We start from the raw sequence: 17283 nt of genomic DNA, 5'->3' as shown, positions 1-17283 counted from the left end.
CTCTGGAATTGGAGCAGTGCTATTAAATCTCTGCATAAAACGCAGTGATTTCAATTAGTGTCTATGAAATCACAATATAGAGAAAATAAAATTCAAACCTAAATATTACCGTTTCTCATCCAGTGGTGTAATGTGCACGAATGATGGTCATCATCCAAAACATAACGTAGTAACCACATTCATATGACCCCATTTGTCTATTACACTACAATATATCATCATAATTATAAAATGTTAAGTAACATCATTTGAATGGAACCAAATGTAACAAAGTATGGACTAAAATACCAAACCTTAAGGGCAACCCATGCAAGCTTTTTAGCTGTAGCAGTAGATCTCCCAGATAACATCATATGTGTTGCAAGGGAACTATTAAAAAAAAATTCCTTTAGCATACATTTATATAACAAAAAATTCCACACATTGAGATTCTTACCAATCTACTGCATGTCTAAGAGGGCTGGGAGGAGACTTCTGCAATGAACAAAACCAGACAGCAGTGTTCTCCGGTATGGAGATCACAAGTAGCTGCCAATGACACCTGAAATTGGTAATAACTTATGAATCATATACCAAAATTAATAAATGAATGTGTTGAAGTTAACAAACTTCACTTACCCATGTATATAAGGAACAAAATATATCTCCTTCCCCATTCCAAAGCAGGTGGTGATGTATGTCTGGATATCATCAAATTTATTTCTTTCATGAGTCATAGAGGGGTCAATGAACCCATATACATCGTTGAACCCCTTCTTGTTACTAACATCAAACATATACCTAAAATGAAGAAATAATCTGATATAAGTAAGTTGATAAAATAGAATTATATATAAAAGTTTTCATAAACTTACATCATCCACAGCTGAATGAGTGTAATATTAATTTCTTCTCTACCTGATGCAAGCTCCCTAACATCTTGATGATGCAAGTACAATGGGATTTGAGCTTCTCTTCCAAATGTAGTAGAATCCCAATGTACATTCATCAGCACATCTGAAATGATTTTAGCAAGCTCGTCTAACGCACCAAGAGGGTCATCCTCAGATAAATGAGTCTTCTTCGGTGGAGGACTTCCCTCTTGACCTATCTGCTATTAAATGCAAAAATGGTTATGTTATAACGTCAGTTAGAAGTAAATATTAAAATTGAGAAGTATATAGTACGAGTGTTTACCGGGGGATTAGATACATCACCAACCAAATGTCTAGGCCAGGCGACAAAGGACTTAAATGCTTCTTCCACAGTGAAGAACTCATCTGTAGGCACAGGAAGAACGTCATCCGCTATGACAACTTCATCCACCGTGACCTTGACCTCATCTTCTGCAAGCTGTACACCATGCACTACAGTGGCTGTCTCATAAACTGTACCACGAGCCACTAGCATGGTCCCAGTATCAGAGAGAATATATAACTGACATGGACGAGTGTCATCCATGTCGTCCCCTGGGGCACCGGCAGCTGAGCAACTTCCTTTACTGCTTCTACCTATCAAATTAAATGTTAGGTTATGCAAAAAGTAAATTAGTAACCAAAAATAAATAATTTTACCTGTAGGGGGCACAACATGTTCCGCTACAGGAGATGGCGGAGGACGATTGCCATAATCCTCATAATGCTGCTGGAACTGGCGCGCAACCATTTCAGCAACTTCATCATACAACTCTGCTCGAACCTTCTTTGTGATCTCCTGCGTCATCTCTTTTCTTATTTCCTCCTTCATCTTTTCGTATGAATATGGACGCGAGGAAGACCCAAAAAATTGTCGTATGCCTATGCCAGTCCCAGCACCACGCACCCGTCCTAGGTGCTCAGGTCGTCCAATAGCTGTGGCAAGAATATCTTGACGACCTTCTTGTGTGAACTGACCTTGGGAGCTCTGCTCAACCAAGGAGTCCTGTCACATAACAAAAGTTCAAAATCATTTGAAAGATCTATGTAATATATATAACAAAATTAATATGTACAGATTGAAGAAATGACATCTTACAATTCTTTCAGATATTTCTCTGGCAGACTCGGAAGTGTAGGAGCCCGATGGTCTTATACGGGCTAACTTCCACTTGTCGTGCCGAGATGGTGGTGAAGGAGGAGGAGGAGGGTCACCACCCTCAGAAAGTGGAAGTCTACTATCTGACTTCTGCTTCATTATTTTTTCTTCCAGCTTCCTATATCCACCACGAGACAGTAGGTGTGGAGTTTTATTCTGAGCGCTTATTCCCTGTGCTTCTGACCTTTTTTCCTGTGACAAAATGAAACAATTGTCATGGTAGAGAATTATGAATGATGAATTGAATGATTTTACTGCACTTACCTGCCACGCCTCGGATGAACGAAGCTCTACAAACTGACGCCATGTTTCTTCGTCAATTGCTGAATATTTGGAACATGGATTTTCATTACTTTTTGGTCCAAATATATATCTAGACGTCAATTTTGTCTTAAACCCTCGAAATCTTTCTGCAATTGCAGATAAACACTTATTCCGTAGGCTCTCGACGTTTGGCATATCAAATGTTATCTGCAACAAAGAAATATAACCTTATATCAATACAGATTTATCAATATAATGAATATAGAATTTGGAGCAATATTGCTTAACTCACCAATAGATCTTGCCAGATGAGATTCCGATCAGCCTCAGAAACATGGTCAAAGGATGGACTAAGTATAGAGATACGATCACGTCCTAGTACTCCAAGGTAAGACCTAAATACATCTGCATTTGGGCCAGATGCAACTCCAGTGACCACGTCAATAATGACAGGTGTCCTCTCACCTGCATTTCTTCTAAGTATAAGCTGTCGTAACCTCGTTGCTCCTCTCGTCCGTCTAGAAGTGGTGGGGACTTCATCGCCTGACGAATGAGGTGACTCAGCCATATATCTGTCAAGATAAATAAGATGAAATATTTATAAAGCACTTATAAAATAACATATATTATTTTACAAAAGCCATAAATATTAACACAAACATCAAATTCATACATAATCATATGGATTGGTCATATATATATATTCCCTCATTGTGATCTTCTCGTATTGCTTGTATATCATCAATTAGAGGGTCGTCATCCAAATTTATTGTCGTTTTAAATGGATGACTGTCAACGATATGAAGATTACTTAGATTCTCTTCTTTATCTTCAATTTGCCTTTTTCCTTGGAGAGCAACATACCAATGGTCAGACGCAGGATCTTTGACATAAAAAACCTGACTTGCTTGATATGCCATGATGAACGGTTCGTCTCTATAACCAACCTTTCGAAAATCAATAATGGTCATCTGTGTTGTTTAATATGTACAGATGTGCTTGCATCAATTCTTCACGACTTTTCGTCACCACATTCACACCTCGGATGCTTTTACTTGTAGAATATCTACTCAACCATGATGTTCGAGGGACTCCTATCGGATTTGCTTTAGTCATATACTCAGAGCAAAACTCAATACTTTCTTCAGCAATATATCTTTCAATCATTGAACCTTCTGGACGATATTGATTTTTGACGTAGCCTTTCAAAATCTTCATATAACGCTCAAGAGGGTACATCCATCCCTAGTTGACATAAGATGATGATAATTTCGCTTTGAAGTTCATCTAACTTTGTAGGATCGATGACTTTACTACAAATTGACGAGAAAAATGAGCACAATCGAGTTATGGTCAGCCTAACTTTTTTGGGCAAAATTCCACGAATTGCCACTGGTAACAACTGTTGCATTAAGACGTGGCAATCGTGAGACTTCAGTCCAACAAGCTTTAAGTCCTACATTGACACTAAGCTCTTGATATTTGAAGGGTATCCTTGTGGTACCTTGATACTCTTTAAACAAAGACAAAATCTTATTTTCTCTTGTTTGGACATTGTGTACGTTTACCAATCTCTCTTGGTGCCAACTCTTCTCGGATCTTCATGTCAACCAAATCCAAACGTGCATTCACTCCATCTTTTGTTTTTCCCTGGATGTTTAGTAGTATACCAATCAAGCTATCACAAACATTTTTCTCAACATGCATGACATCTATGCAATGTCTAACATCTAACTTTGACCAATATGGAAGATCAAAGAATATTGATTTCTTCTTCCAAGGGGTCGTTACAGAAGACTTCTTCGACGTTTTCCCAAATATATGATGTACTCTATTAACTTTCTCAGCAAATTCAAGTCCAGTAAGTGGAATGGGCGCATTGTCTTTCTCTTGTTCTCCATTGAATGCTTTCTTTAACCTTCGATATGGATGATTAGATTGTAAAAATCGCCGATGACGCATATACATTGTCTTTCTTCCGTGTTTTAATTGTTGAGCTGCAGTGTTTTCTTCACATATAGGACATGCTTTATGACCTTTCACACTGTACCCCGACAAATTACCGTAAGCTGGGAAGTCATTAATGGTGCAAAATAACATGGCATGCATCATGAAAGTTTCTGAAGCAAAGGCATCAAATATTTCAACCCCATCAACCCACAACATGGCATGCATCATGAAAGTCTTCAACTAATGGCCTTAGATAAACATCGATGTCATTTCCAGGCTGCTTTGGACCAAATATCAACATTGACAACATCATGTACTTTCTTTTCATGCACAATCCAGGAGACAAGTTGTAAATTATCAGTATAACGGGCCAACAACTGTGATTGGTACTTAAATTACGAAATGGATTCATTCCATCAGTAGCTAAGCCAAACCTAAGATTTCTACATTTTTCACCAAATTGGGGGAATTCTTGATCAATAATTTTGCATTGCTTTGAATCAGCCGGATGACGAAGCAGCCCATCAGTTGTTCTCTCATCTGCATGCCATCTTAGGTTTTTAGCGTCTTTGGGATTCGCGAACAAACGCTTAAGTCTGGCAACTAGTGGAAGGTACCAAAACTACTTTCAAAGCAGAACCATTCTTTTCTGTGATGCCACCTTCTTCACCGTTGTTTTTTGACTTGTATCATGATAACCCACATTTTGGACATTTTATCAAAACTTCATTCTCATTCCTATATAATATGCAATCATTCGGACATGCATGTATCCGTTTATATTCCATACCCATCGGACAGAGAATTTTTTTTGCATCATAATTACGATTGGGTAACGTATTTCCATCTGGCAGCATTTCATTCAACAACGACAACAATTCTGTAAAACTCTTATCACTCCATCCATTGCTCGCCTTTAAATTCATCAGCCTTAACACCGCTGACAACCGTGTGAACGTAGTTGAACCCGTATACAAAGGAGTCTCCGCATCAGTGGACATCGTTTCATACACATGCGCTTGGGCAAAAGCTTCTGCGCCAACATCGCGGATCATGTCCTCTTAGTTGTCTTCTTCTACTTGATCTTCCATATCCATTGTGGAATCATAAACATTTCCAGTTGGAGAGACAGTTGGAAAGTTTGTTAATTCGTCGTGCCATATCCATGTTGTATAACTTCGTATGAAACCATCACAGATAAGATGTTCCCTAATATCAATTGCGTTCAACTTCCTCCCATTCAAACAGTTCACACAGGGACATCTGAACTTGACTTCATCATCACCACTTGTACTCGCATTACGTTGCGCAAACTCTATAAAGTCTTCTACCCCTCTCTCGTACTCAGTGCTGATGCGTGGTAAATTAATCCACCCTCTATCCGTACGCATGTTTACTGAAATTGTTTACACAATTTCAATAGTCTTGAATGATCACTTTGATCGTGTTTGTATTCAAGGTGTGACCCTATCCCATTCAAGAAGATTCACTTTTTTTAGTTTATTAAACATATCAATTTTAAACAACATATCTTAAATTTCACGAAATTTTGCCAGCATTTCGCATTGGTCTTCAGGTTACACGAAATGAAAGTGATTATAAATCACAATCAAATATGCACCCGAAGATCAATACAAAACACAACGGCAAATTTTCATGAAATTTAAGACATGTATATTAAAATTGAATGTTATAATAAACTATGAAAAAGTTATTACTCTTCTTAAACTGTCCAACCGGACAATTCAAGATTCAATACTTATAAATTATTATTACCATCTCCTTCTATCCATTTGTAAAAAGTACATTTGTTGAAAAAAATCTAGAGATAGTAAATAATTTTTGTATTGAATCTCAAACGGGAAACTAAGGCTAATTCACAACAACAAACAATATATTGAAGCAAACAACTCATGATTTCCAACCTTAAACTTTATCTAATCAGCAAATCAACCAATTTAATACAATAACCATTATACCAATGTAATCATCAAATAACAATAACGAATATATCAATCTCACAACAACAATTATCAAACAAATATCAAAATTTTATGATCAAATAACTATATAATTCTATTTCTAATTCTATTTATCACCAATATATCATCTCACAACAATTATTATCAAACATATATCAAAATTTTATTATCAAAATTTTATCAATCAAACAGTAAATTTATTGTCAATCAAAGTAGAATATAATCAACCAACCGTGAAATGTGCGAAAGAAATGGAAGTGGACGATTGAGGCACGTTGGCGGCTGCAGTGACGGAGTGTGACCGGCGGAGGCAGCAGCGTCGTCGGAGGCAGCGCACAGCGAGAGGAGACGTAGAGTCATGGACGGTTGAGGACGGAGAAGGAGAAGAAACGGAACAACACCGACGATGGAAGCACGACCGCGGAGGGGGAGTGGCGGCGAGGAAAAGCGCAGTGGTGGAGGAACAGTGGAGAAGAGAAATGTCGCGTGAAGGAGAAGAAGCGTTACGGTCATGGAAATATAAACACGAATTTAGCTCGGTTAACCAAATAACCGAGTCAGAAAGCAGCTACTACCTCGGCTATCTTCCAGACCGAGGCATAAACATTTCAGTAAATTCAATTTTTCAAATTAAATTTGGCTATATGCCTCGGTTTTGCGCCAACCCGAAGCGGAAAAGCCTCTACGACTTCGGTTTAAAGCAACCGAAGCAATATCCCAATGTACTTGAGGGAGCAGTTCAGAATGGTCAGAAGGAGCAGTTCAGAATGTTCAGAGGGAGCAGGCTATACTGCCTCAGTTCTGAGTATTAACCGAGGCCATATCCCTGTTTCGAAAAAGTTGTCAGTGGCAGCAGGGCGACGTGGCAGGAAGAGCAGGGTATACTGCCTCGGTTCTAAGTGTTAATCGAGACAGTATCTTTGTCTTAAAAAAGTTTTCAGCTGAAGCGTCAGAGTTTTGTAATATTTTAAAACGTATATGCTTTGGTTGCCTCTACGAACCGAGGCAGTATATCGATTAGGCTTCGGTTGATTTAGAACCGAGGCATATAATATGTTCAGAATTACAGAAATGCCACCGTGTTTGGATACGCTTCGGTTTTGATAAAACCGAAGCGTAATGTACGAGTTTAAATCTACTTTTTTTACTAGTGTCGTATGTTGCCTAACAATTGTGAGTCATCCCCTAGTCTTAGCAACTACGCATCGACTACACAGTCGATATCTCTTTTTTCTATTATACACTTATGTCCTATCATTAATCCCATTTCTTCAACCAACTCCAATTTTGACTCCTCTGACTCCTCCTCAAGTAAACCTAAATTTCATCCAACACTCATAATCACTAGTATAAAAAATTACATCCCTTTTATATTGAACATGGAGAATGATCATTATGCTATGTGAGTTAACTATTTAAAACTCATGCTCGAGCTACAGAGTTCTTCACCATATCATCTCTCAACCTAAGAAGAAATGTCCAACTCCAAGCAATACTAACAACAAACAATGGACAACTCTTGATTCTACTGTACTTCAATGGATCTACTCTACCATCTCTTTTGATCTCTTCACCACTATCATGGAGAAAAGTTCGTAAACTATGACTACATAGAATTGTTTAGATGCCATTTTTCAAGTCAACCAGAATTCTTGTGTTGTTACTCTTTTCAAGTAGTATTTTTCTTCCTCTAGCATGGATAACTTTTTGAATATTTCTACATACTATCAATGACTCAAACAAATCTTTAATCAACAAATGAATGTTGGTGCTCTTGTCAGCATGCATGAGGGTCTAATAATTCTCTTTTGAGAAATGAAATTGATCTTGATTAGAACGATTGTAACGCTCCAACTCCAAGTGTCACGAATTATTACAAAAATTGAACATTTCAAATAATTCTTATAGCACGAAAACATATTTTTCAAAAAACCTCATTATTTAAACATGCATAATTAAATAAATTCGTAATAACTCCAAAAAACAATAATGTCCAGTTAACATTATTCAAAAGTAATTAAAATAACTAGGGGAATAAGAATAACTCCAATTTACATTGTCTTGAATGTCTAAATTTTTTTCCCATCATCTAGCGAATCTCTCATGCTTTTAAAACATGTGGAATATTATCTACTCAGGTATTATTCATTATATGATCATCGCTGATAATATCAATTACAAATACAAACACAAACAAGTATGAAATAAGTTACTGTTAAAACAAACCATAACAACATAATATACAATTATTTAATAACATCACATAATATCATGCAACCCCATTCTTATCATTATTTATATAATAATTATTATTCCATTGTCAACACAGAATAACAACGATCCCTTAATCCTCGATGTCATCACAAGTATCATCTTCTTCATCATCATTATCACATATGTCGTCATGAATATCCTCATCATGAACACCATTATGAGCATTCAGATCATCATGAACTCCATCATGAAAATAGGCTTTTTAAGTTTGTTATTTTGAGCTTTTTAAGTCTGTTTTAGAACAAACTTAGATTCGACAAACTTAAATTTTAAATTTGTTATTAAGCAATAAATTTAAATTTTAACTCTGTCTTAAATCAACAGACTTAGATTTTCCATCAAAAATTATAAAGTCAACCATATATTCCATTGGCATCTCTGCAAAAAATTAACCAGTTCACCACAAAATTAATCTTTCTTATATGTCAAGTTCTCATACACAATAAAAATAAAATTGGAATATAATATAACATTAATACATCTTCACAACCAATTACTCTCCCAATTCAGTTCATCTTCCCAATCAAATGAATACAACAAGAACCCATAAATTTAATCACATTTTTTACACAATATAATACAAATAAAATACTATGGAAGAGAAATTAAAGTCATTATTAATCACTCACAAAAAACCCTAAAACCTTAAAAATTCTTAACCCTAAAAATCACTAACATAAACTTGTAATGGAAATTGGGGACAAAAAGAGTGAAGAGCACGTTGCAGAACAAGACAACACAAGAGGCGATGGCGAAAGCAATGCAGAAGGCGACGACAGTAGCAATAGCGCGAGAAGCGACGGCGGCAGCCCGAGAGGAAACGGTAGGAGCGACAACGCAAGAGGCGATGGCAGCGCAAGAAGCGATGACAACAGTAGCAACGCGAGAGGCGATGACGACATCGACATTGCGAGAGGCGACGACAATAGTGGCAACGCGAGAGGCTACGGCAGCACACCAGTGTAGAAAGGGCTTTAGACGTCTGTTATTTTGGGCTTTTAACGTCAGATCCCGATCCGACGTCTTTATGGGTGACGTTAATGGGACGTCGGGACTCTACAGGTTTGACGTCTTTATAGACGTCAGATTACACCAAAACCGACGTCTATAGACGTCGGACATGACATTAACCGACATCTACTACAGCTCGTGTCTTTGGGTAGCGTAGTAGCACCTTCTTCCTTTGCTAGTTTCGTCATAGAAAAGGTTGCGTCTTTTGCACCTCTTATGGCATTTCAACCGAAAACCGAATCTGGGTCCTTGTATAGTTCCATTCCATTCGGCAATGAAAACGAATACGATGACATGAGAACTAGGGAAGGACCCAGGTTCGGTTTTGGGTTGAAATGCTATAAGACATCCAAAATACGCAAACATTTCTTATAGGGAAACTAGCAAAGGGAGAATGTGCTACTATCCTACCCAAAGACATGAGAAAAACTGCACCAAAACACAACGAAAACTCATTTTAATCGATTCAAAGGGAAAATAATGCATCAAAGACTAATTTAATCGAAGTAAAAGTAAGTTTAAACGGTTCAAAAGAGACAAAACGCATCTAGAAATGCAATGTCGCAGAGAGAAAAGGCAAGAAGAAAGACGATGAAGTACGCATAACCGCAGGTTTGATTTCTAATTTAACAATAAACAAGACGTCAGACGCAGAGGGCACCGGCATCTATTCTCTGCTAGACGTCGGGGCCCTCACTAATATGACATGCAAAACAACTTTTCACCTACCCTATCAAGCCATTTAGATGTCGGATGGCGGGATCAGACGCCTATATGGCGGAAAAAAAGAACTTTTCATCTACCTCACAAACATATATACGTCTGTTAGGAGGGGCACCGACGTCTATAATCGTATATAGACGTCGGGCTGGCGGGATCAAACATCTATAAGGCGGAAAAAAAGAACTTTTAATCTTCCTATCAAATATATACATGTCTCGTAACAGACGTCTATGTGTCCACTTATTTACGAAAATGCCACCGGTCAATAATTTACGTTGGTTATTTTTTGGTCCGACATCTACTAGGTGACGTTAAAGACCAATTCTGCATTAGTGGTAGTAGCGTAAGAAGGGGCGGGGAGACACGGCCTGCAAGGCATCACCTTCAACACGCGTGCCGTTGGAGGTAAAGGCGGGGAGATCTTGCACAAAGATGAAGGTGGAGAGCGTGAGCAACTGAGAACACTTCCCATTGGACTTGGGGGATATCTCTCCATGCGAAAACAAAGGTGGAGGACGTGAGCAACTGTAGGAGGCACAAGATGGTGGAAGAAAATGAAGAAAGAAGTGTGTTGTTTTTTGAGTAGAAGGAGAATCCGTATTAAGAAAAAGTTGTGATTTAGATTAAAAATAGATTTAGGTTTAGAAAACTAACAGATACAAAGTAAAGTCTTGTTATTTTCGAAAATATTAATTTAAGTCTTTTAAAAAAAGTCAACATATACAAAATTTAAGTCTGTTTGTATTCTAACAGGCTTAAAATTAAAATTTAAGTTTGTTATGATATTACCAAATATAAAATATGGACTTTTATTTACCAAAATGTCACCGCACATTTATTAAGTTTCATATTTTAAAAACAGACTTAAATTAAGACACATAAAAAGGTGATTGTACTAGTGTACCCTACCTGTCACACTTGTAGCTTCCCTATACAAGTTTGCTTGAGTCGTCCTGCGTTCGCAGCTAAAGGACTTGTTTCCCTGCTCCACAACGACTTACGAGTAAAAACGTCAACACATCGCGCACTGTTAACTCATTGGCAAGTGTACCAAATAGTTCAAGTAATATAAAATGGTAAGACCAAGTATAGTTTCCTAAGAGACTCGTGTAACACTAGTTAATTGCACTATTAACAACTCATTTAGACTTAAGAACAACATATCAATTGACAAACAAGTGCAAAGAGATAAATTCACAAATAATTACAAAGTTGGACTTTGGTTTTGAAGGCACTTAGAAATGGAAAAGACTAGAAATGGTATGAAATGACAATGTTAAGATTAGTTTTCACCAATTCACTTTTGTGTATACCCAATTTCATCTCCTCTCCATCATTTTACTAAAGTCAATCCACAAAAATACTCTAGCCCTATTTTCTTAGGTGAAAGAGCCTAGATTTTCTTATTAAACTGCAATCTGTTTGAAAAACTAGCAAGCAAAATCCGCATTAATGAGCTAGGATCTTAAGACAACATGTGAATCATCTTCCATTCCTAGAATCAATGACCACAAAGACTCTTGTTTCAGTTCTAGGTTCCATCTTACGTCTCCATAACACATGAAACCCCAAAATCAGTTATGAACGTATCCATTACATGCAAGCTTTAAGATTAGAAACAAGAATACTAGCAATTGATAGCAAATGCATATATATATATATATATATATATATATATATATATATATATCTATATATATATATATATTCAAATCATTCAACAATTAGACAATAATTCAAAGGATACAACAAACCCCAATAAGATAGGTATGGCTCTCCATTTCCATGGAGAGCCTTTAAGCTTACAAAATGACCATGGAAGAAGAAGAAGAACCCAAAGAGGTAGAAGGCAGTGTTCCCACAAACCCTAGCATCCCTTCAAGCTCTCCTCTGAGTGAAATCGTGCCTCCAAAACACCAAAGACGAAACCTCTTCGCGTTTTAGGTTTAAATAAGCTCAAAATGTCACATTAGCGAAAGTAGCGCTCAACACGAGCTCTACATAACTAGATGGCGCTTAATGCCCTGGATGGGGCACCCAGGCGAATTTGTGCAGCAAATGACGCTCAACATCCCAAGAGCGACGCCCGGCGCGAGCACACAAGAAATCAGCTTCTATGTAGTTTATATAGGTGGTGCGCAATGCCCTTGAACCAGGGGCGCTCAGTTTGACTCTACTGCACTACATATTTTTCTCTTTTTCTATAGATTTGCTTGATTTTGTGGTTGGTTCAGTCCTCTACATTCTTGGAGATTCTTCTAAGCACAAATTTAGCTACAAAATAAGGGAATTAGTGATGAATTTATATCAATGTAGGCCAAAATATAAATAACATTAAAACAAGATAAAAGAGAGGATTTAAGCAAGTAATAAGCTAAAGGGGAGTTGATTTTGTCTCTAAAATGAACCTTAGATAATGGTAAGAATTACCGTTATCAGGCACTATACTTAGCAACAAGTCGGAACAAGACAATACATCATTCTCCCCTTACAAAGAAGGTTCAACACTCAAACGCCATTCTTTTTTCACACACAAGGCCAAAGAGAGCCGATATCCCGTATCGCAAAGAAGGTGCAACACTCGAACACCATTCTCTTTTCACAAAAGGTCAAAGAGAGGCCCTATCCTGTATTACATACATTCTGGTGTAATCCAACACTAAACCATGCTTCAACATCAAACAAGAGTCCTATTTGACCTCAAACATATCAAACAACTTCATTCCCTACTCAACATCATGTTTTCCAACCCTTGAACCTTAACATGAATCCATTTTCCATCAAAACGCACTTTTCCAGCACTAATGCACTGGGATAATCGATTATCACTAATGGTAATCGATTATTCTAGAGAGGTTCACACACCTATTTTCCAAATATACAACGTATGAAAGGATAATCGATTATCATCTTAGATAATGGATTATTTCAATGATAAAACTCAAAATGATGCACAAATAATTGATTACCACTTAAGACAATTGATTATTTTCGAACTCAAACTCATTTTATACATGTATATCAAGTGTTTGAAACACACATACATGATCCCTAAACCTTTTGGAAACGTACTTGGCACATCATTCATGTATTATAGCATGATAGATACATGGAAACATACCCAAACCCTCACATGTTACCGAAGGAATCATCCAAAACTGATAATTATAAAGATTACACCTATTCACATCAAATATACTACATATAATCATCATACAATCCGATACAACACATAACTGAATTTGCCACTCCTTGAACCTACATATATCTCATATACCCAATCATCACACACATAAAATTAACACAAACCATAACAAAACCCTATAATCATATGAAAAACCCCTAACCATCATGGTATACACCATATCATATTGCAGAAACACGTTCTCATACAAATCCTATATCATTCAAGATAATCAAGAACATACTTCCATAAGACATACAATAAAAACAAGGTAAACTTCAACATACCTTGGCCAATACTAGGGCTTTATCTACTCCCCAAAAACACAGCAAATTGCCCATTGCCCTTACGATTTCTAACTCTGAGTATTCCATCTCCCACGCGTAGTCCCTTTTTTCCTCTCCCTAGAGAAACGTCTCGCTCTCTCTCTCTTTCTCTCTCTCTCTCACTATCACTCTCACTCACGTAGGTTTCAAGGTTTTCAAAAGTGTAGACCCATTCTCTCTCTTTTCTATCTCTATTTTATTTTTCAACCTATCTCTTGATTTAAAAATCTATATCCAAAACCTTGAAACTCCACTATCTCTTATTTTATCTCTCAACCAACTTTCAAAACATAACTACCTTATCTCACATGCTTATTGTTTAATTTTAGTTTCTATTATCTAATGTACATGGTTTCCCTTCCTCCACCCCGAATTTTAATTTCTACACCTAATTAGTAAAGGGGAAAGACCCTTTTGCCCCTAGGCAAAAATACAAATAAATCAATAAGGTTTTCCTTAAGCTTTCTTCCTAAGAATTAGACTGATATCCCTTCAATCCACGAAAATCATCTCTATCAATAAGCCAACACATCATATTGGTAATACACACACCCCAACCTAACAAACATATCAAAACATGTGTAACACTTTATTAAAATAAAATCAAAGAAATAACACAACATTTATGTCCTAACAAAGATGTAAACACAAAACCACTTAGCCCATTCAAGAGTTCTCACCAAATAAGCTACATAACACCTTGTTATATTAACTCCTAAAAGAAATATACTCAAGTATCAATATAACTTTATTTCCAAAATTCATATCTTCTTGGGTCTTACAACTATCTCTCTCAAAGAAGGTTGTGAGGTAATATATGGTTTTCTTGTAGTAAGAATGCATGATTGGTTTTCTTGCAAGTCTCACAATATTTATTGTTGTGGCCAATAGATTTGGGATAAAGAGGGTTCTTAGTGGAAATAGTGTTGAGATTGGTATCGCGTAGCGGAACATTTTAAAGAGGGTGAAAACAATCAATAACCAAGAGGGGAGGGGTGAAATGGTTCTTTTAAAAATTATGATTTTCTTTTGCAACTTTTATCGAATAGTTTATTAGAAAGAGTTGAGGAGTTAAAGGAAATCACACAAAAGATTTTATCTTGGTTCGAATAAACAGATTCTACGTCTAGTCGTTAATCACTATAAAGAGAATAATAAAGCAATATGAACTGATTACACACTTTCCTTCGACACACGATGGAAAGAAACCAACTCAATCAACTTGAAGAGAACCGCTTGGATCTTAGACGCACTAAACACAAACTTCTCATTTTCACAAGACTCACTTAAACTTAGAGAACTTCCTCAGAACTGACCTGTGCTCTCAAGTAGTTTAGGTAGCCTCTTAAAGGTTTAGAAGGGTTGTATATTTATGCTAGGGGTCAAAAAATGAAAAGTTTGCTCTCAACTTCCAGTGATAATCGATTATTTTAGGCCGTTATGAGGTTTTAGAAAACGTGATAATCGATTATCCTTAATGGTAATCGATTATTGCCGAACCTATCAAAACTAGCATTCATAATCAATTATCCCCTATGATAATCGATTATTGCCGCGAGAAACCCTTCTCTATTTTAGGTTGTGATAATTGATTATCCCCTTTGATAATCGATTATTGACGTAAAGATTCACTAGTTATGAAACTTCCAAGTGCTTTGATAAATGTAAATTTATTCCTATACCATGATTTCCACAGTGAATGCTTTTAACATTGATAATATAGATTCTTCAAGTCTTTAAGAGTATCATCATCGAAATCGCTTCAAGATATCAATGCTCCTCATTGGTAACAATCTCCCTCTTTTTGATGATGATAAAAAATCTCTTTGTTAAAAGCATTTATGTTTATATGCATAGTCTTAAACTTACAAACAACATAAAGATGTTAGTAGCTTTAAGCAATACCAACTCTATAAATTGTTTCTCCCCCTTTTTGATCATAAAAAAAAGGTTACAAGATAAAGATAAGAGACTTCCCCTCAAATTTTGCTCCCCTTCAACAAATTAAAGATGCAATCCAAAGATAAGAAAACTTTAAATTTCATAAAATAAGAGGCATGTACATCATAAAATAAGAAATACAAGAAAACAAGCACTCAAACACTAAGAAATCTAAATTTTGAAAAGTAGGACTAGGTTGTTGATCAGGAGGTTGAAGGTTGAGACATTTCTCAATGTTTCCTAGCCTAATATCGAAATCTTCAAGACGCTAAGTAACATAGTTGTAATGAGATTGATGCATCTCAAAGAGTTCTTCATGCCTTATTTGATGAAGCATACTCATTTATTCCATTTGCATTGAGAGATTGGAAATATGCTCTTCCATGGATAAGAATGAGGAGGAAGGAATGACTGAAGGACCAACTGCAGATGGATCAGCTACATTTATCAGTTTTGCCATGTGAGCATCAATATCTTCATTTTCTCCATCTTGATTAGCTTCATCTTTATGGAGAAAAATATTACCACGCGCTACAAATCCCATTTGACGCAAAGTGGTTTCCCAATTTCTGAACCAACAGCTTGAATAGCTTGAGTATGTTCGTCTTCGACATTTACCCCTTTATATTCAAGAATGTGAGATATAAGGAAGGCATTAGGAGGATCGTAGGCTGAGTACTTTTATGCCTTCAACATGGTATCTATAATAAGAGAAGGCCAATCAATGTGAATATGATTTAAAAGACCAGAAATGATGAGAAGGTCTTGTTCAGAACATTAAGAATGGTTGCACAAGGGCAAAGAACCTAGATTATCAGTTAGTAGATCAATATTTCTTCAACCTTAAAGCCTCCCACCAATAGTTGTCGGCGACCAGTTTGTTGTTGAGCATTTTGAAGAAATGATTGAAAGGCGAGAAAATGATTGAACCCGTCAACACCAAGATAAACCTTGACAACGTCATCCCAAATGGTCATCATAGCCACATTAGTCCAAATATCATCATCAAGAATGATTCAGACACCTTTGGCCTTTGTAGTTGCAACTCCATGACGAAGACGAAGGTTGTAGTAGAAGACTATAATGAGATTTGGATAGATGCATCCTGTTTGTTCGACAAGATGTGTCAAACCTTAAGCTTCAAACAAATTTGGAAATTAGAAGCCAAAGAATCTGTGTAACACCTATATTTTGGAGATGTCACGGTGTAAAAAATTTTCATAAAATATTTCCATCAAGCAATTCTTTAAGACCATCAAACATTATTTGATTAAAGCGCAGAAGCAAAACATAATTATAAACGTTGTCTGAAATTCTAGAATATCGCTTTTACATAGAAATACCAAGTCTGAAAAGTTTTAAACATAATAAGTAATCAACCCCGATATAAGGATCCCAACTCTCGTCAACTACCTCGATCCAGCCTTTATCTGCAACGTCATCTACTCCCGTACAAGTACGACTATTGTAGGTGGAAACCACAAACACAACATGCCAGGGTGAGCAACCAGTAATATTATAACACACAATATACAATAACATTTTAAACACATAATAAAGAAATCATAAACATATA

At 36.5% G+C, this 17283-nt stretch overlaps 1 protein-coding gene across 1 annotated transcript; it reads right to left on the bottom strand.

Annotated features, from left to right (window-relative positions):
• Positions 1-1125: 1125 nt before the first annotated feature.
• LOC148193975 (uncharacterized) lies at positions 1126-1701 on the bottom strand. Its single transcript, XM_088097070.1, has 2 exons — positions 1554-1701; positions 1126-1490 (listed from the first exon to the last, which is right to left on the bottom strand). The coding sequence occupies exons 1-2, from the start codon at positions 1699-1701 to the stop codon at positions 1126-1128; spliced, it is 513 nt and encodes a 170-aa protein (XP_087953196.1).
• Positions 1702-17283: the final 15582 nt, after the last annotated feature.

The sequence above is a fragment of the Vigna umbellata genome, chromosome 8 (genome assembly GCF_029865625.1).
Source record: "Vigna umbellata cultivar VRB3 chromosome 8, Vumbellata_1.0, whole genome shotgun sequence".
NCBI classification, from domain to species: domain Eukaryota; kingdom Viridiplantae; phylum Streptophyta; class Magnoliopsida; order Fabales; family Fabaceae; genus Vigna; species Vigna umbellata.
Note: the sequence above shows the minus strand (reverse complement) of the source record. Positions and strands in the feature narration are given on the sequence as shown.